Here is a 24,396-nt window from a genome sequence, read left to right on the forward strand (position 1 = left end):
TCCTCCCGCTAAAGAGCTCAATGACATCATCAAGGACAGCTTGGCCAGTGCCAGGCAGTTTTTCACAAATAAAAACATCTGCCTTGGCCATTAGTCATGTGCACACTTCCGCTGTACACCCCAGAACAGTATGCATTCTGAAGGATTGTTCTATTAAATTTGCACACAATTTCTTGGAAATAACTTTGTTTGGCATAAAATATTTGCAATTGAGTCATTGAGTAAACATTTATCATGCTCCTACTTTAGAGCCAATGTCATTTTGTTTCAAAATAATTGTAATTAAATCTGATCCACAAGTGAAAGCAAACAAGTTGAGCTGCCCAATAACTTTTCTTTATTTTCAGCTTTTTCTTGTAATATTATAAGTGATCAGTGTTGCTGGTTTTGGTGGTTTAGTTGACAGACAGACCCTCCTTTTACACTTTGTACCGTGGATGTAAATGAGAAATGTAAAAATACATATTAAGTGATAAAATGGGCAAAAAAAAAAATCCTACAATGAAATACAATCAGAAATTGAGAAAATGCAAAACTCTTAGGCTACCAGCTTCAGGAATTTGTTTAGTTTACTCTAATTAAGGAAAAAGCAGCCGTATACATTTAAATTTGGTCAGTGTTTTCCACAAACAAAGTAAAAAAAAAAAAAGCCATAGGATCAAAGGTAATCCTAAATGGACCTAATTTCGGTAAGCTGTCAATTTGAAGTAAAATGGGTTTTAATTAGTATTGTATGTGGTTGATGTAAAACTTTCTTATTTTGACAGACCTAAACAATGTGAATCTGCTTAATTGTGCATTATGTAGATTTATTATTTAGGTTATTTAGATTTATCTCTATGTCCCTGAACGGTTTTGTAGAAATTGATGCTATGAAATTGAAGAAATGTCACCAATGGAACATTAATCACACTAATGGTGACTTACAATAAACATAACTTATTTTAACAAAATGTATTCAAAACTAATTCTGGAAAATAAACATTTTCATGTGTTCATAAATTCCCATTCTTTTAACCAAAAACACTAATTATTCAAGTGCAAGGAATTATGGATGATCACTGATCTGCTCAGCAGCCTGTTAGGCTGTGTTTACATTTGGCATTAACATCCAACCTGTATTGGGATGTTGTCCACATACACATTGAAAAGACAAGTGTAAACACACTTCTGATCGGAATGTTATCCGATCAGCCTGTCCTGGTCCAGAGGTAGTCAATGATGCATTGTGATTGGATCGCAATAGATTGCGCTGTGTTCTGATTGTATGATAATCCGATCAGCTTGATTGGATCACGCCGATTGCATGTTAATGCCAAGTGTAAACGCAGCCTTAGCTTGAACCTCTCCAAATTTTATGTTCTTGCTTTTTAATGTTTTAAGTTGCTCATAGTAAATGGCTTTAAAAATTACTTAAATAGTGTGTTTATTTATTCAGTGTCAACTTTGTACAGTGTCAACCACTTTAGAACACCACAATACACACACACACACACACACACACACACACACACAAATAGTGATAATGATAATGTAAAAATATAGTTTATAGTAAATCTAGTATTTTTGTTTTACCCCAAATGAATAATAAAGCTAACTGATGGAGTACAGAGAAAGATAGTTTAGAATAAACACTTGAATGCTTATTTCAGAACAGTCTTAAATCTACTTTGTCAACTTATCTACTCTCTCGCTGACTTTCTTTTTCTTTCCATTAATTGGATTTAAAATAAGAAAGGGTTTTAGAGTCTTTTAGTTTCATCTTATCCCTTTAAGAACTGCTGAGGACTGAATGCTTGCCTTGCCAACAAGGCAAATAGAATTGAATCTGCTTTAATGTAATGCCAAGAGGATATATGAGTGTCTGTTTGTGGTGCAGTGTGGTGACAGCTTTAACAGTGATTAGAACAGGGATACAGTCAGGAAATTGTTTTCTAAAAAGCTGTTGCCACAGATTGCTTTGGAAAACATGAGTCTTATTAGATTACTGGTAGTGTACTAGTCTTTTAGGGATTTTGGGTCCTTGTGTATGTGTGCTTGCTGTCATATTTGTTTTGTGCTTTCTGTATGTCAGTAGAAAGAAGATTTTTTTCTTTTACAGTGCATCAAGACCTACAACTCAGACTGGCATGTGGTGAACTACAAGTATGAAGATTATTCTGGAGACTTCCGCCAACTTCCAAAGTAAGGACCACAAGACTGCTAAAAGTGATCTAAAGAAAGAGAAAATCAATGGAAAGAGGCAAAGAATGTTATTTTAAGTTATTTTAAGTCCAGCTGTTCTTTGCACATCACAAGTGGTTGACTAATTTTAAAATTTTTGGCATCAGATATTTTTTAAAGATTTTATGTTTTGCCTACAAGTATCAGAAACAGTGCTTTTAATTTGAGAACACCAGGACCTTTATTTGGGTAGTGCTATTTATTTGGACAGTTCAAAAAATTATTAAACAGAAATGTTAAATGAGGAAAATAAATGGAAATTACATTTTTATAGCCATTCCATTTCTATTATTAGTAATACTTATCTTCATAATTTACAAATACACACACACAAACACACACACACACACACACACACACACACACACACACACACACACACACACACACACACACATATACATATATATATACACACACACATACATTACAATTTTTATTGATAATTTAATATACATTTTATTTTAAATTTGATTAATGTATGGAATTGAAAATAAATATCACATTTTGCATACTATTATGTATATTCTATTTATTATGTTTAAATTATTATATCACCAATTAGCCACTATGCACTTTTAGATACAGTATATCGGTTGACCTCTACTTAGAAAGCAGCTGCTTATCCAGGTATTTGACAGCAAGGCAGCTCTCTAGGTGCTGGAACAGAGCTCAAGAGTCATTCTTTGCTAACAGTTTGTGTTTTGTGTGCGTGTGCAAAAGAGAGAGATGTTGTTTTACTCACTAATTTTATCAGTTTCCTCATCCTGTCCTGTCCTGCCTCTGTGTTGACAGCAAGGTCTTGTCAAGAGCTAAATCGGGTAATGTGCCTTTTTTTCACACAATAACAACAACCCATTAACAGACCATTCAGCCCATTTCCTTCTCTGTTTTGCTTTCTCTTCCTCTTTCTTTTGTCATTCAGTACATAAATACTCCACCTGCTTTAGGACAGGGCAGCAACCACTGATGTCACTTCCTGTTTCAACTAACTGATGGAGCAATTATGTTTTAGCGGTCAATAGCTGCAAATCACATTGTGAAGATCAGGAGACAGCCAGTGTCTGGCATTTGGTAAAGGTCGCAGAGGAAGCAAGAGGAATGATAGTGATGGAGGAGACAGAGATAATGTGTGCTGCGTACATGAAGCTCCATCGTCATCATTATCATGAGCAACATTATGATGCAACTACTCCTTCATGAAAGTTCTGCTAATGCAGTTTCCTTACACAAGGGTTCCCACGGGTCCATGAAATTCTTAAAAAGTTTGTGAATATGAAAATGTTTTAAAGACCCTGGAAAGTTTTTGAAAATAAACATACACTGATACAGGTCCTTGAAAGTGCTTTAAAAAATTCCATATGATTCCCTCGCTAATGTGTTATTTCGCCAACAATTCGTGGCCTATGCATACAAGCTTGCCTGATTTACATTAGTTACACACTATGTTAAGTGTTTCACACTATGAGGCATTTTGTGTTGTACGTTGCCATGACATTAGAGTGACAATATTTCCTCTTTTTCCTGGACATGTCCTCTTTTTGGATCTAAAAACTGCGTCTGGCCGGGATTTCTGAATTTCTTTTGCTTTCTACAGTCACCAGTGTGTTTTTGTATAAGAGCGCTGCGGACTGTTTTCTTAATACCGCTCCCACTGAATTTCTGACCATTATTGCCCACTCCTGTGATTTTTGTGTCCAATCCCGCTTGCTCCCTGCAAACATTCTAATATTGCATAATTTTTGTGCATCAGGGAGCTGATGTCAATACGCCGAGTATTTATACCTCTTTTGAATCAGCAATCACTCTCTCCTCAACCCGTGATCAGTCAAATCTGACTCCTGCAGCTCTTGTTAAATGCAGGGCTGCCATTTTTTCCCCTATGGCTACTTTTTGTTGATTTTTCCACATGGGTAAAAGGTTTGAAATATTGCATAACTACATTTGACTAAAATGCTTGTAGTGAAACATTTTGCAATCTGCCTATGATAAAACTGTGCTAGATGTTGTGTTTTGTGAAGGAGGGCCATTGGTAGGAAGCTTTTTAGCTGTGTTTATGATCAATATGTATAACAGTGATAGTAAAATATGTATTTTAGTTATGGAAATGACATTTTCAGTTTTGATATTTGGGATATGGGCATTGCACTACTGTGGGCACTACTTTAACCACCAACCACCCACACCCACTGTCCTATTTTTGGAAAACTAAAATATAATCACCCTACATGGCATTCATGCATGAACAAAACTACTAGGATTGTACCTCTATGTTTCACAGACACACCTGGAAATGAATATTGAATTGCTTTGCTTGTTAAGATAATGTAAATGTTCTTACCTATGAGGTAAGAAAAACTTAACAGCATATTCATATATCTTAAAACTTCTGGTTACATGAGCCTAAGCGCTTTTCAATAAAATCCATGCAAAAGTTAATATCAGATCATTTTAGAATACTATATAGGGTGTGCTGAATATTCTTTAGTTTTATGCAAAACAGAAATACAGTACAACAAATAGAATATCAGATCTCTGTCAAATGGCAAAAAAATAAATGAAAAATAAAGAAGCTTTTTTGCATAGTTGTGTTTGACACATGAAAGCTGTAACAATGTATCTTACAAGATAACACGATGTAACATCGCTCTCACTTGAAATGTGCCCACCACATTAAGTCCCTGAATTTGAGGGTATTGGACCTGGAAAGTCCTTAAAAGGTCTTAGAATTTGAAGTTAATCCAAGTGTGGGAATGCTGCTTATAAACACACATACAGTAGTCAAATACTCGCACATGCATATGTGCACACTCATCTGTGTTTTGCATCAGCTGTGTGAGTGAAGAGCAACAGTGTACTTGAGTTATATGCACTGAACCTTTTCGTTAGACATACGATATGTGCTAAAGAGCTGAATTATCATTTAGCTTGTTGAGATTTTTACGTATACCTAGAAACCACATAGGCACCCACTTAAAACCACTCAGCACTCAGGCACCCACCCCTCAGTACACTAGCGTTGTGATGTTGACCTTTGCACAGGCAAAACATGTAAAAGTGTACTGTATTTGTCTTATGTTTGTTTTTTGTATTTTGTTCCTTTACAGTAAAGTTCCTCGGCCAGAGAAACTGGCTAGTCACGTATTTGAGGTGGACGAGGATGCAGACAAGGAAGAGGTAAGTGTCAATTATTCCTCACTGTTTTCCATGGAAAAACAAACAAACACTTGTAGCACTTCAATAAAGCAAATCTGCAGGACTGGACAGTTTTAGCAATGTGGTCTGAGAAAGTCAGCTGATCATCAATCATAACTCCAAGGCTTCTAGCTGTTTTTGAAGGAGTTATGGTTGATGTGCCTAACTTGATGGTGAAATTGTGATGAAACGATGGGTTTGCTGCAATCACAAGCAGTTCTGTCTTGGCAAGGTTGAGTTGAAGGTGATGGTCCATCATCCAGCAAGAAATGTCTGTTAGACAAGCTGAGATGGGAATAGCTACTGTTGGATCATCAGGATGGAATGAGAGGTAGAGTTGAGTGTCATCTGCATAGCAGTGGTATGAAAAGCCATGTTTCTGAATGACAGAACCTACAGTAATAATGCCATGTAGACAGAGAAGAGAAGTGGTCCAAGAACTGAGCCCTGAGGCATCCCAGTAGTTAGATGTTTTGACTTGGACACCTCACCTCTCCAAGATACTTTAAAGGACCTTTCTGATAGGTAAGACTCAAACCATTGAAGTGTGGTTCCTGAGATGCCTTTTGCCAGTAGGGTTGATAGGAGGATCTGGTGGTTAACCGTGTTAAAAGCAGCGGACAGATCAAGCAGAATAACTACTGAATATTTGGATTCCGCTCTTGCCAGTCTTAGAGCTTCAACAACTGAGAGCAAGGCAGTCTCAGTTAAATGTCCACTTCTGGACATTCTAATGACTAATAATAGAAGTAATTCAAGATTGGTTGCTGTCAAGGAGGTTGTTGTGTGTATGAAATGTAGAGACTTGGTTGAACACAGCTCGTTCAAATGTTTTTGCAATGAAAGGAAGAAGGGAAACTGGTCTGTAGTTCTCTAAAAGAGATGGGTTGAGGGTGGGTTTCTTAAGTAGTGGAGTTATACGAGCCTGTCTAAATGATGAAGGAAACACCAGTGTGGAGGGTTGGTGATTTGAGTGAGTGCAGGTACAACTGCAGGAGAAATTGCTTGAAGGAGATGAGATGGAATAGGATCAAGCAGGCAAGTAGTAGGGTGATTAGAAAGGATGAGTTTTAAGACTTCTGCTTCATAGAGTGAAGAGAAGGATGTAAATGAGTGTATGTTAGCTTGTGATATGAGCTTGACTGATTGTGGTGTGGACAATTGTGCACTGATGTGTTTAATTTTATTAATGAAAAACGTGGCAAAGTCGTCAGCTATTAAAGACGAAGCAGGAGGGGGAGGAGGAGGACAAAGAATTGAGTAAAATATTTAAAAAAGCATGCAAGAGTTAGACGAAATGTTAATTTTGTTATGGTAGTATGTCATTTTAGCAGTGGAGACATTAGCAGAGAAGGAAGATAGGAGTGACTGATACACATTAAGGTCAGTAGTATTTTGGGATTTGCGCCACACCCTTTCAGCAGCTCTAAGCTAAGAACGGTGTTTAAGTAGAACATCAGATAACCAAGGGACAGAAGGGGTGTTACGGGCTGGCCTAGAAGATAAGGGGCAAATAGTGTCTAAACAAGATGTAAGAGTGGAGCAGAAAGTATCAGTAGCACTGTTAGCATCCAAAGATGCTAATAGTTTAGGGGAAGGAAGTGAAGATGAAACCATTGCAGATAGCCGGGAGGGTGAAAGTGTACGTAAGTTACGTCGAAAGATGATATGTGTATGGGTAAGTGATGTGTCAGGGACCATGTTGAGGTTAATAGTGAGGAGGAAGTGATCTGACGTGTGCAGTGGAGTAACCAGAACATGATCAGTAGAGCAATGTCGCTTATAAATAAGGTCCAGTTGGTTGCCTGATTTGTGAGTATCAGTAGTTGACACTCGGTTGAGATCAAAAGAGGCAAGCAGAGTGTGGAAATCAGCATAAAGAGGTTTATCTAGGTGGATGTTGAAATCTCCAAGCATAACTAGGGGAGTACCATCCTCAGGAAAGGTTGAGAGCAACACATCTAATTAATCTAAAAAGTTATCCAGTGGTCCTGGGGGTCGATAGACAACTACAAAATGTATTTTAAGAGGGTAGTTAACAGTAACTGAATGAGATTCAAAGGAGCTGTTGATACCCAAAGATGGTAAAGAATTAAATCTTCAATCATTAGAGATGAGCAGACCAGTACCTCCACCTCTTCCAGTCAAACAGTGGAAGTGAGAAAATGAGAAATTATTGGAGAGTGCTGCAGGTGTAGCAGTGTTCTCTTTTTTGATCCAGATATCTGTTAGAGCCATAAGATTAAGCTTTGAATGACTAATAATAGAAGTAATGAAATCGGCTTTGTTTACAGCAGACTGGCAATTCCAGAGACCAATAAAAAAAGAAAGTAGTGTATTAGCAGATATAGGCAAAGTGCGAAGGTTGTTAAGATTGCGCTACCTACATTGTATGTGTGGTTTGCGAGTGGTAGTGATAGTAGGGATCTGGAAACACATTTTACATTTGTGTAAAAACAAAATTACACTTTCAGTCTATAAAGCTATGAAAAAATTGATTATATAAACATAAATTATTATTATGATGGAATTATTATTTTTATTATATTAAGTGTCAGAAGACTTTTATTTTGATAGTGCTGAGAACTAAGAATTATGAACCCAGAACCCAGATTTATGTTTTAAATTATGATAATAAAGAGCAAAAAATATTAGCTATTATCTATCTATCTATCTATCTATCTATCTATCTATCTATCTATCTATCTATCTATCTATCTATCTATCTATCTATCTATCTATCTATCTATCTATCTATCTATCTTATTTTGAACTCACAAATGCCATTTATATGATTCAGAATGCAGCACTGTAATTACAGTGATTAATGTCATGCGGACAGTAATTTGATCATATTTAGCTGTTTAAACTCACTGTGTCTAGACCTTTGTTTGATAAACTTATGAAACAACACATGATTTCTCTCGCTCTTCTTCTCTCTGTTCTCACAGGCTGAACAGCAGAATAAATAAATAATAAGGAACTTACAGCTTATTAGTAATGCTTTGTGCAAAGCCTCTGGGACTACATTAGCCTTACAGAAAGAGCAGACGCAGGACTCTGTCTCTGAGCTATCAGATTCCCTGATTGGGTTTCACCTACATTTCCCAGAATTCCAGCTCCATGTCTGCCATTCTGTCTGAGCGTTCACTCAGGGATGGAGTTTGTTTGTACAGTTTGAAGGCTGTTCCATCTAAGGATGAGACAGAACATAAATAATTGAGGGGGTCAGGTGAAAATGGACTTCATGTTGAAACATGTAGGAGGGCGTCCAGAGGCTCTAATGAGGGAAACTGCGTTAGATATCGAAATGTTTTTGTATAGGCTTGAGGAAACAGATGAAGTCATAGTGTGTGGGTGTATGTCTGATTGCACCAGTGTGTTCTTACATGTGCTTGTTATGTTCTCTCCTGGTTCCTGAAGGATGCTGCCTCATTGGGCTCTCAAAAAGGGGGCGTGTCCAAACACGGCTGGCTCTATAAAGCAAACTTGAACAGTGCCATCAGTGTTACCATGAGGGTGAGTTAGCAATATACCCAAGCCCTTTTTAGATTTAATGATGATGAATTTGTGATTGAGATGATCACTATGTTCGAATAGAGCACAGTTTATTCTTTATATTTAATATAAATATATATATAACACAACACATTATGCAAAGATAAGCATTTCATAAATTAGTCGGCTATATTGTTGTCACCACAATGCATGCTTAAATGGAATCTCTTCTCAAACCTGAGAATAAAATCAGTTACACAGCTGTTATTCATATGACCCCAGTTGATCAATCAGTGTCTTCTGAAGTGAAACAATTTATGTGTGTGGAATTTTTTTTTTTTTGATGTTTTCATTAAAGGCATGGTTCAAACAAAAAATAAAATACGTCATCATTACTCACTCTCAAGTTGATCCATACCTGTATGAGTTTCTTTCTATTGTTGACACAAAAGAAGATATTTCCTGCAAGTTTTGTTATCAAAACAGTTGACGGTAGCCATTTACTTCCATGGTATGGAATAAAATACTATGCAAGTTAATGGCTACTAGCAACTATTTGGTTACCAAAAAAGAAACTACAGGATTTGGAACAGCTTGAGGGTGAGTAAATGATGACAGAATCTTTAAGTGGCATTCACAGTAATTACCTCAAAAATCATGTTTATTTTATTCAAATAATATGTTAAAATGTTTGAAAATGGTTGATATTACTTTCAGTTCAGTTGTCACACTAAGGGTTCAGGTAGAGTGCATTGCATTGTGGGATATAGTAATGTGCTCTAGTTGCACACTGCATGTTTTAAAAAATGTTCATGCATAGAGAAGATTTTCGTATCTTGCATTCTCTGCATACTGCACACTGCAAAAAATAGTAGCATAGCCCGAGCATAGCCACAGACAGCATCAAGTTTTGATGTCATACTTCCACTTCTCACTAATCCTTTTTCCCATGGTCCCCTTACACTAGATGTTATTTTTAGAATGGTCACTAGTTTAACATCTAAACACAGAGTCTTTACATCTGCTATTTTCATTTAATGATCTTTGTGTTGTCTCTTTCTTTCCCTTTAGTCTTTTAAGAGAAGGTATTTCCATTTGGCCCAACTGGGAGATGGATCATACAACTTGAACTTCTACAAAGATGAGAAAATATCTAAAGAACCTAAGGGAACCATCTTCTTAGACTCCTGCATGGGTGTCATCCAGGTAACTACCAGTTTAAGAATCCATGACATGTTTAAAAATGCAATTCATATATGTATTGGCTCAAATGGACCTGTTCTATAATAAAAAAAGTCTCCATGACTTATATATATATATATATATATCTATCTTCCATATATATATATATATATATATATATATATATATATATATATATATATATATATATATATATATATATATATATACTTTATTTAATGATGTAATTATGTTTTTGTTTAGTTTCAAATAAAATAAATAATTTTTACATTTTCTGGGGATGTAAAGTAAAAAAAGATTAATAAATAAATGCTTATGCTGTCCTTATGTAAAAAAAAACATGTGTGAAAAGAAAACTACATGTAAACTGCTAAGTAATTTTTTAATACAAAAAAAAAATCATTTGGTTCAACCAACCTTTATAAAATATATATTTGTATATATGTAAATGAAATACTGTATGTATTCCAGCAGACCTCTCATAACTCATAACTCTGAAATAGATATGACCTTTTTACGACAAGGTTACTGTAGTTCAGGTTCTAAAATGTCATGTGGTACAACTCACCTAAAACATATACTGTATTAATAATAAATATTTAAGTTAATATTAAGTTAAATATTAAATATTAGGTTAATAATATATATATAAAGAAACTAAAACATTTTTTCTTTAAAAATAATGATAATTAGATGTCCACAAATTTATTCTGTGTCTAAGGAAAATTTTATTTTTGATTATCAGTTTGTCACTTCTATTGTAACTCATTATACTGTAATTGACTGTAATTATTGCTTTTTTATTGTGGGATTGAACCAAGTTAACATGATACTCTGTAGTACTCAACATTGTTCCACAAATTTTATCGATGCAGCTTAACTTGTATTGAATTTAGAACGATCCTTTTAAAGTTCTTAAGGGCGCCAGAAAAATAAATGCTTTGTTTTGTGTATTTACTGCAGCACAAAGCAGTTTATAGAAGGATTTCAGATCTCTAATAACATCCTCATGAGTACCTTCCTTTGTCTTGACCAAGAGGGGATATCAGTGTTTGAATGGTCAGTTCCTCAGATGAGGCTACTCAGGGTTGCAGAGAAAGAGAAAAAAATAAAAACAAGTGAGAGGCACAGAGGGAAAGATGAGGTCCAGCCTAATTCACGCATGATTTCTCCCAGGGTCAGATATTTCCATTTTCTCCTGTGGTGCGCACAGTGTGTGTGTAAGTGCAAATTTGATCACATTCCTCAATTCACCCGCCCTCCTGAAAGAATAAAGTACTTCTTTGGTATGCGTAACCTGTTTTGTCTGTTTTCAACATCTGTTTTTTGACATTTTGTCTGTTTTCCACATTTCAGACAAAAGAGAAATAGTTAAAGTTATTTCTAGGTCCGAAACCTAAACATTTCAACAGGTGCACATGCAAAGCAGCCAGATATTCCTCAGCAGGCGTCTGGGAATAAATGGCTTTCAGCTTCTGCTGCAAGATGGATATAATTTCCAGAGTCATTTCTGGTGTAAATTCATCATAAATTCATAAAGTGTAAAATTATTCCAATGCCTTGGGTGTGCTCACATCTCTATAGGAAAGAAAAGTGAAAAAAGAAGAACTTGTGTCTCTGTTGTTCTTCTAGACAGCAATGAGCTTAAATGGAGATCAAGTGAAGATTGTACTTCTCAGAATCTATTGTTTCTCAGAATTTTCTTTCCAGAGCAAATACCTCACTAATACTGCAGTAAGTTTCATTGGAGTTTCATAAGAGATCAAAAAATGTCTAGAACTTTCCAAGATACTCATCAAAAGTCAATTTCCACTTTCAATAAATAAATAAAAAAAAAAATTCTCTGTCGCTCTGCAGAACAGTAAGGTGCGTCGTTTTGCCTTTGAGCTGAAGATGCAGGATAAAAGTACGTATCTTCTGGCGGCAGACAGCGAAGTAGAGATGGATGACTGGATCAGCACCCTCAACAAGATCCTCCACAGCAGCTTTGAGCTCGCCATGCAGGAGAGGAGGAACGGAGAACTGCACGATGGTGTGTGTTTGAGTGTGTGCACTTCACAGATGGGTGTGTCTAATTTCATGCATGTTCACTGGCATGTGTTGATACATTACTCTCTCTCTCTCTCTCTCTCTCTCTCTCTCTCTCTCTCTATATATATATATATATCTATATTGTGGTGAAGAGTGGAGGTTGTGCTTGGGTTGTCAATAGCTTTCATACACACGTAAATGTTCTACGACTGTTTGATTATGAAGAGTAGAAATGCTGACAATATAGACTGTAAATCACGAGCTGGCCCTCAAACTGATTTCTTTGATTTATTGTTATGAGAATTTAAAAACATAACACTTGTTAACATGCTAAGTACAGTTTTTGTAGTATGCAAGTAATGATCAAGTAAAAATGTTCACATGACATTAGCACAGTTAGAGCTCATGTAGCCAACAGCTTAACCACAGGGTCAATACTGCACCATAATGGTAACCTCAAAAATCTACATAAACATAAACTCTTTTAAAATGTCAAAAATAACTAAACAACAAACTTGAATATGTCTTTCCCTTTACCAAAACACATTAAACAGCATTTAATTTCAACTTTAATTCTCCTGGTCTATACCTATGCAAAGCATGCTGGGAACTAGAAATCCACTGCCCAGTTTCAGTCAATGCAATGTAAATGATTCATGTAGGCCCAACTTAACTTCAATGGTTTATGTTAAGATTTTACAAATGTAATTTGCAAATGACAACTAAATAAAAACTAAAGATTTATGTTTTTTTAGCTTATTTTATTTAAGTAAACTGAGCAAACAACTAAAATCATTTTTTTTAGTGTAGTTCCATATACCCAACACTCCCGAAGTGACGCACACATCACCATGCACAAACAGTAACACTTAAGACCTCTTAAACCCTTTGGATTTCACACAGTAGAGGAGGTTGGGAGTCTTTATTTACATTTGATGAGTTTCAGAGGACAGCACATTCCTTTCATCTCACCTCGAATAAAACAATAAACACCTGTCGACCAATCAGAACGCAGAACCAAATATAACTAGTCACTTGTAGAGCTTGCTAAGGCGAGCATGACTGTGGCTATTAGTCATACTTAGGGTTTGAGATTAGAACAAACTTCTGACCCTATGAATTATACTTTCAGTGCCTAACTTGTCTTGCAATGTTTGTTCTACAGACATGAAAGATACCTCAAATCATGTTGAGAAGATGTGTGCTGTTACAATAGACAGATTAATACAATAAAATGGGCAAAGAATCCTTTCGACTTTCCTTGAGGGAGGAGTCCAAATCATATCTAGGGGCTGGAATATCTTGGGAAAGAAAGTAACAAACACCCAGAACACCCTAGAAACCACATACTGAACATATTAGGCCTAGGAACCCCTAACAGCCACAGAAAACAACCTGTAACAACCTGATCCAAACCTGTAAGACCTTTGTACATCTTCAGAACACAGATTAAGATATTTTTGGATGAAATGTTAGGGCTTTCTGACCTTGCATAGACAGCAAGGGAACCACCATGTTCAAAGCGCAGAAATGTAGTAAGGACATTGTTAAATTGTCCATGTGACATCAGTGTTTCAACCTTCATTTTATAAACCTATGAGAATAATTCTTTTGCGCAAAGAAAACAAAAAAGTGGCTTTATTCAACAATTTCGTCTCTTCCGTGTCAGTCTTTGACGTGAGTTCATGAAAGAACCATGATGCATACCTGTGATGCTGGTGTGTTTTAGCTTTTTTTTATGAAGCTACAAAAAGCATTCTCATAGCTTCATAAAATTAAGGTTGAACCACTGATGTCACATTGACTATTTTAACAATGTCCTTACTACCTTTCTGGGCCTTGAACGTGTCAGCTGTGTTGCTGTCTATGCAGGGTCAGAATGCTCTTAGATTTCATCAAAAATATAATTTGCGCTTCCAAGATGTACAAAGGTCTTACGGGTTTGGAAAGACATGAGGGTGAGTAATTAATGACAGAATTTGTATTCCTTTAATCATGAACTATTCCTTTAAAGCCACTCTTAAAAGATTTAAAGACTAGAAACTGCATAGTTAGCATCCAAACACTCCCTCGCAATCACCCATAACACCCTAGAAACCATATATGACATATAATCATTTTTAAACCAATTTGGGATACCTTAGAAGCTTCAGATTAATGCCTTAGTAACCACCCACGATACTCTAGCAACCACCCAAAACACTCTAGCTTTGATCACAGGAATAAATAACATTTGAACTTTGGATCAAATAAATGAAGGTTTGGTGAGCAGAAGAGAATTCTTTAAAAACACTATAAAAATCTTACTGTTCAAAAACCTTTGAATGGTGGTGTACTGTACATCCAAAATAACAATTAGTTTGATAGCTTTGATGTTTGAGCAGCCACATTTCTGTGTTTGTTGTTATGATTTGACACATATATCTGACAGTTTTCCCAGTCGCTACACGTTGATTTATAGACATCAGGACTAATGACTGTGTTTGTTGGTTTTGCGTGTATTTTTTTTTTTCTCAACAGATGATGAGCTGAGCAAGACAGACATCTCGCCGGGGAATTTTCAGGACAGTTTCCAGGTATTGTGAACACACAGATGCACATATAGACATGCATGATCTCCTAATTAGCTGATTATATAAACAATCATCTAGAGTTTCACAGGGTGTGTGTGTGTGTGTGTGAAGGTGAATACTGGTCTTCGGCTCCTGTGTCTTAACTGTAGTATGATCTCAACGCTGGCGTCCTCGCTGTCTGCCCTCTCTTTACACATCCACAGTTTTTCCACACACTTAGTCCTCCAGGCTAATGTTTTCCAACCATTCCACAATGAACCACCCACACTTTGGAAGACACACACACACATCCCATTTCTATCTCGCTCTTTATTCTCCTGTCTGCCGTCTCTCTCCTCCCTGGAATCAATCGTCTAGGCGCCTCGTCTCTAAAGTCAGAATATTTTTCTCACACATCCCATGATATCTCACTTTAATGATGTTGAATACATTTATACTGTTTCTTTTGTCTCATTTTGCAGTGAAAATATCTAAACATTCTTAAAATGTGATGCATTTACTTCACAATTAACTGTAAACAGAGAATTAGATACCTGTGCAATGTCAAATTATGTTACAAATGCACAAAGATTAATTTTTATCTTCCGTTTAAAAAATGTCAAATGCATTTTAATCTTTAATCTAATTTAATGTAGATTTATTTTACAGATAAATTTTCTGAAAATGAAGTCTATTATATTATTTTAATTCTCATGTAAATTAATCTTGTTTTAAGTATTTTTAGATATTCCACTGAAAACAGCTGAAACAGGAAACACAATCATCTGGTAATTAGCAACTAGCAACCTGTTTTTTTGCTTTTCAGAGTGCGAGAGACATTGAGTCCAAGATGAGGAGTGAAACTCGTCTGAAACTCTTTACTCTGGACCCTGACACACAGGTGAGCCACAGCTCCGATAATAAATAATTCATTAAATCACAGGGTGAGCTACTGGTTTTAAGCTATATGTGTATGTCTTGGCCTGTAGAGGCTCGATTTGTCTGGCATTGAACCTGACGTGAAGCAGTTTGAGGAGAAGTTTGGGAAGAGAGTTCTGGTCAGCTGCAATGATCTGTCCTTCAACCTTCAGAGCTGTGTAGCAGAAAATGAGGAGGGTCCTACTACTAACGTAAGATTCACACACACAATCACAGTTGCTCTGTGGTTATAAAGCTCTTTTCTTTGGCTAAGTATTACTGTTTCTGATGAGTGATGTGTTGTGGCAACCAGCCAAATTCCATGGGAAAGGCAGAATTGTCTGGATATTGATAGTCAGCCCTGTATACGATTACATAAAGGAAAAAGTGTAATTATTTCAATGTTGAACCAGTTTTTCAATTCCAGTTTAATGTGCACACAAACTTATAAGACTTCACAATAAGCTTTAAAAGTGTAAATATTGTGCCTCTGTGGTACTTGCAAACATTCCTCTGTTTGTGGTTCAGCATGTCAGTTTGTTGCTTGACCCACACTCCTGGTACAGATTAGATGCAGCTTTACTGTTTTCTTCAGGTGGAGCCCTTCTTCGTGGTGATTTCGCTGTTTGATGTGCAGAACAGTCGAAAAATATCTGCAGATTTTCATGTGGATCTAAATCACCCACTGGTCCGCTCCATGATCCCACCACCCAGCGCGCAGATAAACGGAGGGGTGGACACACCTCACGGAGAAACGCTGCTTAGTGAACTGTCGGAGGGGATGCTGCAGTATCCCAAAAAAGTATGAGGACTAATCTAACTGTTTATTCTCAGAGGCAGATGGATGGATGGATTGGATAGACTGGATAGATGCATGGATGATTGGATGGGTCGATTGAATAGAAAGATATAAAATAAACAAACAGAACACGCGTTTGAATCATCAGTGACAAATTCTTTAAATATGAAAATGCACTTACAGACTGTGAGACAGAAGCGCCAGACTGTCCTTGCAAAATTGGAACTGCCCCACTTTATAGAAAAAGACACTTGCATTGTAGGCTACTAGGGCTGCACGATTATGACAAAAATCATAATTGTCATAACAAAATTTACATTGAAGTCAAGTCAAGTCACTTTTATTGTCACATTACAACATATGTGCCTTGGTGGGTGAAATTCTTGGGAGCGTGCTCCAGAAATTGCAGAAACAGTATTGAGCCTTCTTTAAATGATAAAAAAAAGTAAAAATATAAATGGTGTTATAATGTTACACTAAAACTAAAACAATGGAAAAACCCTTAAGATCGATAGACGATGTGGGGGGACGTGTTTGAATGAGCCATTTTAGGGGGGCATAGTTGACTCTTTAACTTTTATAAAGAATATCTCTTTGGATCTGGATCTCTTTGTAACTTTACAGATTTTATTTATGCACCAATAGCTTGTACAACTTCAAAGAGAAAGGAAAAATTTTAATTGCATCGTATGACCCCTTTCAAAGTAAGAGAAGTTACAGAATGAAGTGTGTGAGTGTGTTTACTTAGCTATACTTTGGGGACAATTTGTCCCAGAAATTATCTATATCTAACCTCCCTTTGGGGACATCTGGAGACATCCTCATTTGGAAAAAGGATGCATAACTGGCATAATCTTTTTAGTAAGAAAAGTCTATGTGCTGATTTGTGTTTCAGGGTGTCTTCTCTGTGACGTGTCCTCACCCTGACATCTTCTTGGTTGCACGAATCGAGAAAGTTCTGCAGGGAGGCATTACTCACTGCGCAGAGCCCTACATGAAGAGCTCCGACTCCAGCAAGGCAATGAGCCTAACACAGCTACACACACATACATAAACAAAACATCTGACCCAAACATGCACACACTCATATACCAAACAAAACAGAAGAACCAAATACACACTGTCAATCAAAACAATAAGTGGTTATTACAAGGATAAGGAAAGATGATCAGGGGCTAGGATTCTACTACATCCCACAATGACCCCTTCAATATCCTGCCTAAAAATACACAATTATGCCATCCAAAACCCCTGCAAGACTGCCAGGAACGTGCTTTCTGCCCAGTTCACTGTTAATAAAATGTCTCTGGAGAGGTTGTGGGGAACAATGTGTGTGTTTTGCTTCACAGGTTGCTCAGAAGGTTTTGAAGAATGCCAAGATGGCCTGCAGCAGACTGGGCCAATACAGAATGCCTTTCGCATGGGCAGCCCGGTGAGCCAAAACAGTCTGGAAATGTTCTGTTCTCCTCTCTCTGTGTTGTGTTAATCACAATATTTAATCTTTTTGTTCTTTTCCACAGGCCTTTGTTTAAAGATGCCTCAGGGACTTTGGATAAAAGCGCTCGGTTCTCCGCTCTGTACCGACAAGACAGTAATAAACTCTCAGAAGAGGATCTTTTCAAACTGCTGGCGGATTTTAGGAAGTCAGTATTCACCTCATATCATCTAGAGACTAGCGATTCCTGTCCCTTTTACAGTATAGCAGATTCAGTATATTAAAACACTGGACTTTAAATGTAAATATTTTCTGAAAATCATATTCTGTAGTGTTTTTGCAGCTGTGGACGGCCCCACCGTTAGGAATGTGTTTTGTAGTACCTCTCAGAGGGGAAATTTTTCAGGTCTCCTACAGATATATGAGCTTCTAATATGAATGTACACTACCTGTCAAAAGTTTGGAATGATCAGATGATTAAATAGTTTTGAAAGAAGACTTTTATGCTCACCAAGGCTGTATTTATTTAATAAAAAATACAGTAAAAGAGTAATATTGTGAAATATGATTATAACTTAAAATATATTTTTTCTATTTTGATATATTTTAGAACGGAATTAATTCCTGTGAGGGCAAAGCTGAAATTTCAGCAACCATTAATCCAGTCTTCAGTGGCACATGATCCTTTAGACAATGTTATAATATGTAGTAATGATGCTAACTGTTAAAACAGGGTTTTTTTTCAACAAGGATGCCTTAAATTTATCAAAAGTGACAGTGAAGATATTTATACAAATGTTACAAAAGGTTTCTGTTCCAAATAAGTGCTGTTCTTTCAAACTTTTTGTTCATCACAAATTATCACATAAATATTAAGCAGCAAAAATATGCTAAACATTGATAATAATAAAAATCATCATTAATAGAGCACCAGTAATAACTGATAATACCTGACAATTAAATCAGCATTTTAGAAGGATTTCTGTAGGATCATGTGACATCTTATAATTTTTACTGTAGTTTTGATAATTAAATTTAATAAAAATAAATTAAATTGGTGAGCTTAAGACTGAAGAATTTTTTTATTATTTAATGTTATTTATGCTATATTTATTATTATATTTATTAATTGTATTGGTAAATTATTTAAATAATACAATATTTTACCAATAATGTGTATGTCAAACTTGTATCCACAGACCTGAAAAGATGGCTAAACTACCTGTCATCTTGGGTAACCTTGACGTTACCATTGATAATGTCCCTCCAGATGTGGCTAGTAAGTCTTCAAAATATTTGTCAATGTAACCTTAACATAATGCATGCCTTTTCAGATTTTCTTCTTCATAATTTCTACCCTGATCTCCTCAAACGATGTGCTCTCCTTATGTACAATGAATTGGTCACTTGAACTCAGATTTTTTTCCTCACCATGGGCTAGATTGTGTCACTCCATCCTACATCCCAGTAAGGCCTTTTGAGAGTAATGGGCCAAGCGACGGTGTTCTGTTGGAGATGGAGGAGTTTGTTCCCTGTATTGCCAAGTGCTCTCAGCCTTTCACCACCTACAATAATCATCTCTATGTCTATCCAAAACATCTAAAATATGACAGCCAGAAATCATTCGCCAAGGTACATTAGCATTATCAGCTGAAAGCTTCTTGCTTTTTCCATTTTCTTGCAAAAATTAGTGCTCTCTGCCAAAGGTATTGACATATTAGATGGTGAGTGTAAAGAAGGCTCACACCCGCTGCTCCTAAAATATTCCCATAGAGATTCAACGGTGAGTAGTTTTCTGGCTCATGTTCAGTCTTTATGTTATCTGACTCAGGCAAGGAACATCGCAGTATGTGTGGAATTCAAAGAGTCGGATGAAGAAGATGCCCGACCTCTGAAGGTACAAGGCTACCCCAATCCCGTTCTCATATACAATAAATACTCAAGATCTTTTCTTAACCCTGTTCCCCTCTCTCCTATTCCACAGTCTTCTGTTCTTCCTTGCATTGCCCTGTTGCAATAAAGTTAAAAGGCCATATAACTTAAACTTAAAAACTGCTCTGTTTATGTGTCACTGTTATGTATAGTGTATCTATGGTCGTCCCGGGGGTCCTCTCTTCACCAAACATGCCTATGCAGCTGTACTGCACCACCAGCAGAACCCAGAGTTTTATGATGAGGTGATGCATGGGACGTGATATATATTTAATAGGGGGCCAAGTGCAAAGTAATATACCATAAAGACAAACAGGAGTTCAAAATTTAAATCTGAAAAAGATTTATCTTTAGGTTTTGCACAGATGACTTGAGTAATACCATCAGTAGAACCAAAAATTAACCAATCAAATACTAAGAAGTTCTAAAATTCAAGTTTTTACTCAAATTGTTGTATGCTCATGTTATATTTTGAGGAACATGTAATATTATGTATATACAAGCAACCTGATCATTGTACACTGAAATGTACATTAATATATTTAAATGATTTATTAATTGTTGTAACCCCTGATAAAATGTTTTTTTTTTTTTGTGTAAATATTGAAGGTACTGATCATTTTTCAGACCGATCACTTCATATCTTAGATTTGTTTTGGATTTTTGTTTTCTTTACATCATGTTGTGTGTGTTTTTGTACTGCAGATAAAAATTGAGTTGCCCACTCAACTTCATGAAAAGCATCACCTGCTCTTCACTTTTTACCACATCAGCTGTGACAGCAGCACAAAGAAGCGGGACATAGTGGAGACCCCAGGTACAGCATGCTGGGTAATTGGGTGACTAACAGTGTTTATATTTTGAGGCACAGGGTAGGGCTCCAGGAACTTGCTTCTTTTGTTTTTGTTTTAATATTCATAAAATGTTTGCAGCATTATCAGAGAGAGGCATACCAATCAACCTATCACAAATTTGTAAGTTCAGTCATTGGATGTGATGAACATTTCCTTCCACACATACTCTCACTGTCTGTCTGTTTCTCTGTCAGTGGGCTCTGCCTGGCTTCCTCTGCTTAAAGATGGTCGTGTTGTTATGAGTGAGCAGCACATCTCTGTGGCATCCAACCTACCAAATGGTTACCTCAGCTGCCAGGAGGGTGTAAGCAAGGTAAACCTCCTATGAGCAGTCATAACAAAAACATGAAGTGCTTGGCATAAATTTCAGCCATTTGTTGAGCAAATGTGAACCTCTACCTTTTCTTTGTACAGCAATTGAGCCTGTGTGTGTGTGTGTGTGTGTGTGTGTGTGTGTGTGTGTGTGTGTGTGTGGTCAAATTTGCTATACTTTGTGAATATCTACATCTAATAATTATTGATCTTTAGTCTGAGTGGATTGTATACCATACTATCACTTTACACAGGAATAGGTTGCTCTTTACTAGCGCCGGAGACTGTTTCGTTGATGAATCAACTTTGTCTAGGAAAAATCACTTTATTTATCATTTGGCTTTGCTGCTCCTACAGCCAATTACATTGCATGGTCAACATTTAAAGTTGTTTGGTTCAGTGTTCGCCTAAGCTGATCCTGCAGCAAACTATACAGTTCCAAAAAACCTTCAACCTCCACCAGCTCCACCTGGATTTACTGTATGTATGCCTATTCATGCAGCAGCAACATATCTTACATGATTGCTGCAGCATATGTTTTTATCTCTTGGCAGTATCAAGTCCATAATTTCTCTACAGCAATTAACATTGTTATATCCATAACATGCTAACTCTATTCAGAGAATTAGCATTATTTAAATAAAGGTAAGTACAAATTAGTATGAGTATTAGTATTTATTATTATTTAATTATTAGGAGTATAGAAAGCTATAAAATGTATGTGGATATAGTAGCTCATTGCGATCTCTGACTTTATTCGGATCTCTTTTAAAACACATTAAAACAAACACAAAAGATTATTTGGCTATTTTTACATGAAAATGAAATTAGGAAGTATGAGAAGGCATAGCTTTACAACAGGCATGGTACAAATTCAGCAAAAGTCTCCATCTCCCTTCATTTAATCTCATTGCTGTCTATGAGAAAGACATTAAATAGATCTTTCAGTGGGCGATCTGTCAGTATAATCAAAATAAACTGTTGTTTTATGGGTGTTGTGTTTACAGCACTCTAGTCCTGAGATAAAGTGGGTGGATGGAGGACGTCCTCTTTTTAAAGTGTCTACACATCTGGTCTCTACCATCTACACTCAGGTATGATATATATACAAATTATGCTCTTATTAACACAGGGAATAAATGTCAACGTTGTCTGAATTACATAATGTACTGTATATTTATTTAAACATCTCTTTTTCACCTCCTCAGGATCAGCACCTGCACAATTTTTTCCATCATTTCCAGAGTATGCAGTCTGGTGCAACACGTCCAACTGAAGGCGAGCTTGTCAAATACCTCAAGGTGAGCATAGAGAAGATAGAGAAGCAGGATTCTTCTGCATTTATTATGGTGGTTTCAATGACAAAACATTGCTCATAAATCCCCAGAGTCTCCATGCTATGCAAGGCCATGTTATGATCAACTTCCTGCCCACTATTTTAAACCAGCTGGTTCATGTTTTGACCAGCGCCAGTAATGAGGATGTTGCTGTAAACACCACCAGGTGAGAGAATAGGACCCCCCAAAATCAGAACATACTGTTTTTCTCGTTCTTCTATCTCACATGCCCCCGTGTTGTTCATCTGTCTCCACTACAGGGTCATGGTCCACATTGTTGCTCAGTGCCATGAAGAGGGTCTAGAACACTACTTGAGGTCTTATGTGAAGGTAAATCAAGTTCTGAAACAGTCAGCCAAACTGAAATGTACACTGTCATAGTTTTTTTTTCAGTTTCTAAAATAGATCTTGTTTACATGATTTTCTTCCTGTTATTCCAGTACGTGTTTAAAACAGAGTCTTATTCAACCAATAACAGTAAGACGGTGCACGAGGAACTGGCAAAAGCCATGACATCCATTTTAAAGCCTTCAACCGACTTCCTAACCAGCAACAAGCTTCTCAAGGTAGTTTTGTTTTAAAGTTTCTGTTTTGAAACTCTTAAATGCAAGCAAGTTTGTTGTGAAATCTACTTGTCAGTGGTTAAAATGTTTACTTTGGTGTTTCAGTATTCGTGGTATTTTTTTGAAGCCCTGGTGAAGTCAATGGCACAGTACCTGATGGAAAGTGGCAAGGTCAAGGTAGACACAATTATATTCCTCAATAAACTCTCCTTTACTAAAAATTTAACTTTACTTTACTAAAAAAACTACCATGCTAAGTAACCATAGTCCCCCCCCCCCCCCCAAATATCCTGAGTAAAAAAGTGAAAACTTGGTATTTGCCTTCACTGTTATCAACAATGAAAATTTACCAAAATAAAAATATTCTAAAAACTTTTCACTATTCTGAAAGAGACGCTCTATTAAGGAAACCGTGGATTTTGGAAACTGTTTTTTTTTTTTATATATGGTTTTTATAAGGCATACTGTATTAGGTAGTTTACTATGTTCCTTTTATTAATTGTCTTAGCTGTTTTGTTGTATGTGTAGTTGTCCAGGAACCAGCGATTCACAGCTTCATTCCACCACGCTGTGGAGACGCTGGTGAACATGCTAATGCCACACATCACACAAAAGTACAAGGACAATCTGGACGCTGCCCGTAATGCCAACCATAGCCTGGCCGTCTTCATAAAGGTACAGCCACTTTGTGTTATATCACCAATATGTGATTGTTTTGTCTGCAAAGTGGTCTCTGGGAGACATCCTGAGTTGTAGAGAGTTGTATTTGAAGGCTTGTATCATTAATGACAATTTGAGTTCATTTAACAATGTCTTCTCGCTATCTGTCCAACAGCGCTGTTTTACTTTTATGGATCGAGGATTTGTCTTCAAGCAGATAAACAACTACATCTCCTGTTTTGCACCTGGAGATCCCAAGGTACACATAACAGCATAGTTACTGTACATGAAATTATATAGTTATATAAAATTCTAAATCATACTCTATATATAAAACTACATATAAAAATTCTCATCAGTAAATCATTAGCAAACATTATTTAATTCTTAACTGATCATCAGTCACATGCACTGTATTTGTAAATGTATTTTTCAGTGCTATACAAATCAAGTCAAGATTATTTATAATTTATACGTTTATAAATGTTTAGTAATCATTCAGTACCTTTATGGGACTTTTAGCTACTGTAACAATATTTGTGTAAAAGGTGTTTAGTTAAGTTTAGCTAAATGCTTGCTAAAGACACAGCCAAGGCTGCATTTTTCTTTTTGAACCAAAATACATTTAAACAGTACTATTTAAAATGTATTTACAATTTAAAATAACTGTTTTCTTTTTTAATATATTTTGGTGGCAAAACTGATTTATCAGCAGCCATTATTCCATTCTTCAGTGTCCCAAAGCCTTCAGAAATCATTAAAATATGCTGATTTGGTGCTCAAGAAACATCTGTTATCATTAACAGTGTTGATTATTAACAGTTGTTCTGCTTGATATTTTTGTAAAAGCCGTGATATTTGTTTTTTTCAGGATTATTTGCTAA

The 24,396-nt window shown here is 36.3% G+C and overlaps 1 protein-coding gene across 6 annotated transcripts in view; it reads left to right on the top strand.

Annotated features, from left to right (window-relative positions):
- Positions 1-24,396, top strand: part of LOC127959233 (dedicator of cytokinesis protein 9) — an 82,234-nt gene that overhangs the window by 37,725 nt on the left and 20,113 nt on the right. For all 6 annotated transcript variants that reach the window (XM_052558290.1, XM_052558285.1, XM_052558287.1 and 3 more), the window contains exons 4-29: positions 2,102-2,184; positions 5,331-5,400; positions 8,842-8,937; positions 9,988-10,122; positions 11,977-12,151; positions 14,671-14,726; positions 15,529-15,603; positions 15,692-15,832; positions 16,216-16,422; positions 17,315-17,437; positions 17,769-17,851; positions 17,940-18,062; positions 19,054-19,133; positions 19,296-19,486; positions 19,686-19,751; positions 19,939-20,031; positions 20,492-20,603; positions 20,835-20,953; positions 21,960-22,046; positions 22,161-22,253; positions 22,340-22,455; positions 22,550-22,619; positions 22,730-22,855; positions 22,958-23,029; positions 23,381-23,527; positions 23,688-23,771. In XM_052558290.1, the coding sequence (XP_052414250.1) occupies positions 2,102-2,184; positions 5,331-5,400; positions 8,842-8,937; positions 9,988-10,122; positions 11,977-12,151; positions 14,671-14,726; positions 15,529-15,603; positions 15,692-15,832; positions 16,216-16,422; positions 17,315-17,437; positions 17,769-17,851; positions 17,940-18,062; positions 19,054-19,133; positions 19,296-19,486; positions 19,686-19,751; positions 19,939-20,031; positions 20,492-20,603; positions 20,835-20,953; positions 21,960-22,046; positions 22,161-22,253; positions 22,340-22,455; positions 22,550-22,619; positions 22,730-22,855; positions 22,958-23,029; positions 23,381-23,527; positions 23,688-23,771 (2,823 nt within the window). The remainder of the gene's footprint in view (positions 1-2,101; positions 2,185-5,330; positions 5,401-8,841; positions 8,938-9,987; positions 10,123-11,976; positions 12,152-14,670; positions 14,727-15,528; positions 15,604-15,691; positions 15,833-16,215; positions 16,423-17,314; positions 17,438-17,768; positions 17,852-17,939; positions 18,063-19,053; positions 19,134-19,295; positions 19,487-19,685; positions 19,752-19,938; positions 20,032-20,491; positions 20,604-20,834; positions 20,954-21,959; positions 22,047-22,160; positions 22,254-22,339; positions 22,456-22,549; positions 22,620-22,729; positions 22,856-22,957; positions 23,030-23,380; positions 23,528-23,687; positions 23,772-24,396) is intronic.

The sequence above is a fragment of the Carassius gibelio genome, chromosome B6 (assembly GCF_023724105.1).
Source record: "Carassius gibelio isolate Cgi1373 ecotype wild population from Czech Republic chromosome B6, carGib1.2-hapl.c, whole genome shotgun sequence".
NCBI classification, from domain to species: domain Eukaryota; kingdom Metazoa; phylum Chordata; class Actinopteri; order Cypriniformes; family Cyprinidae; genus Carassius; species Carassius gibelio.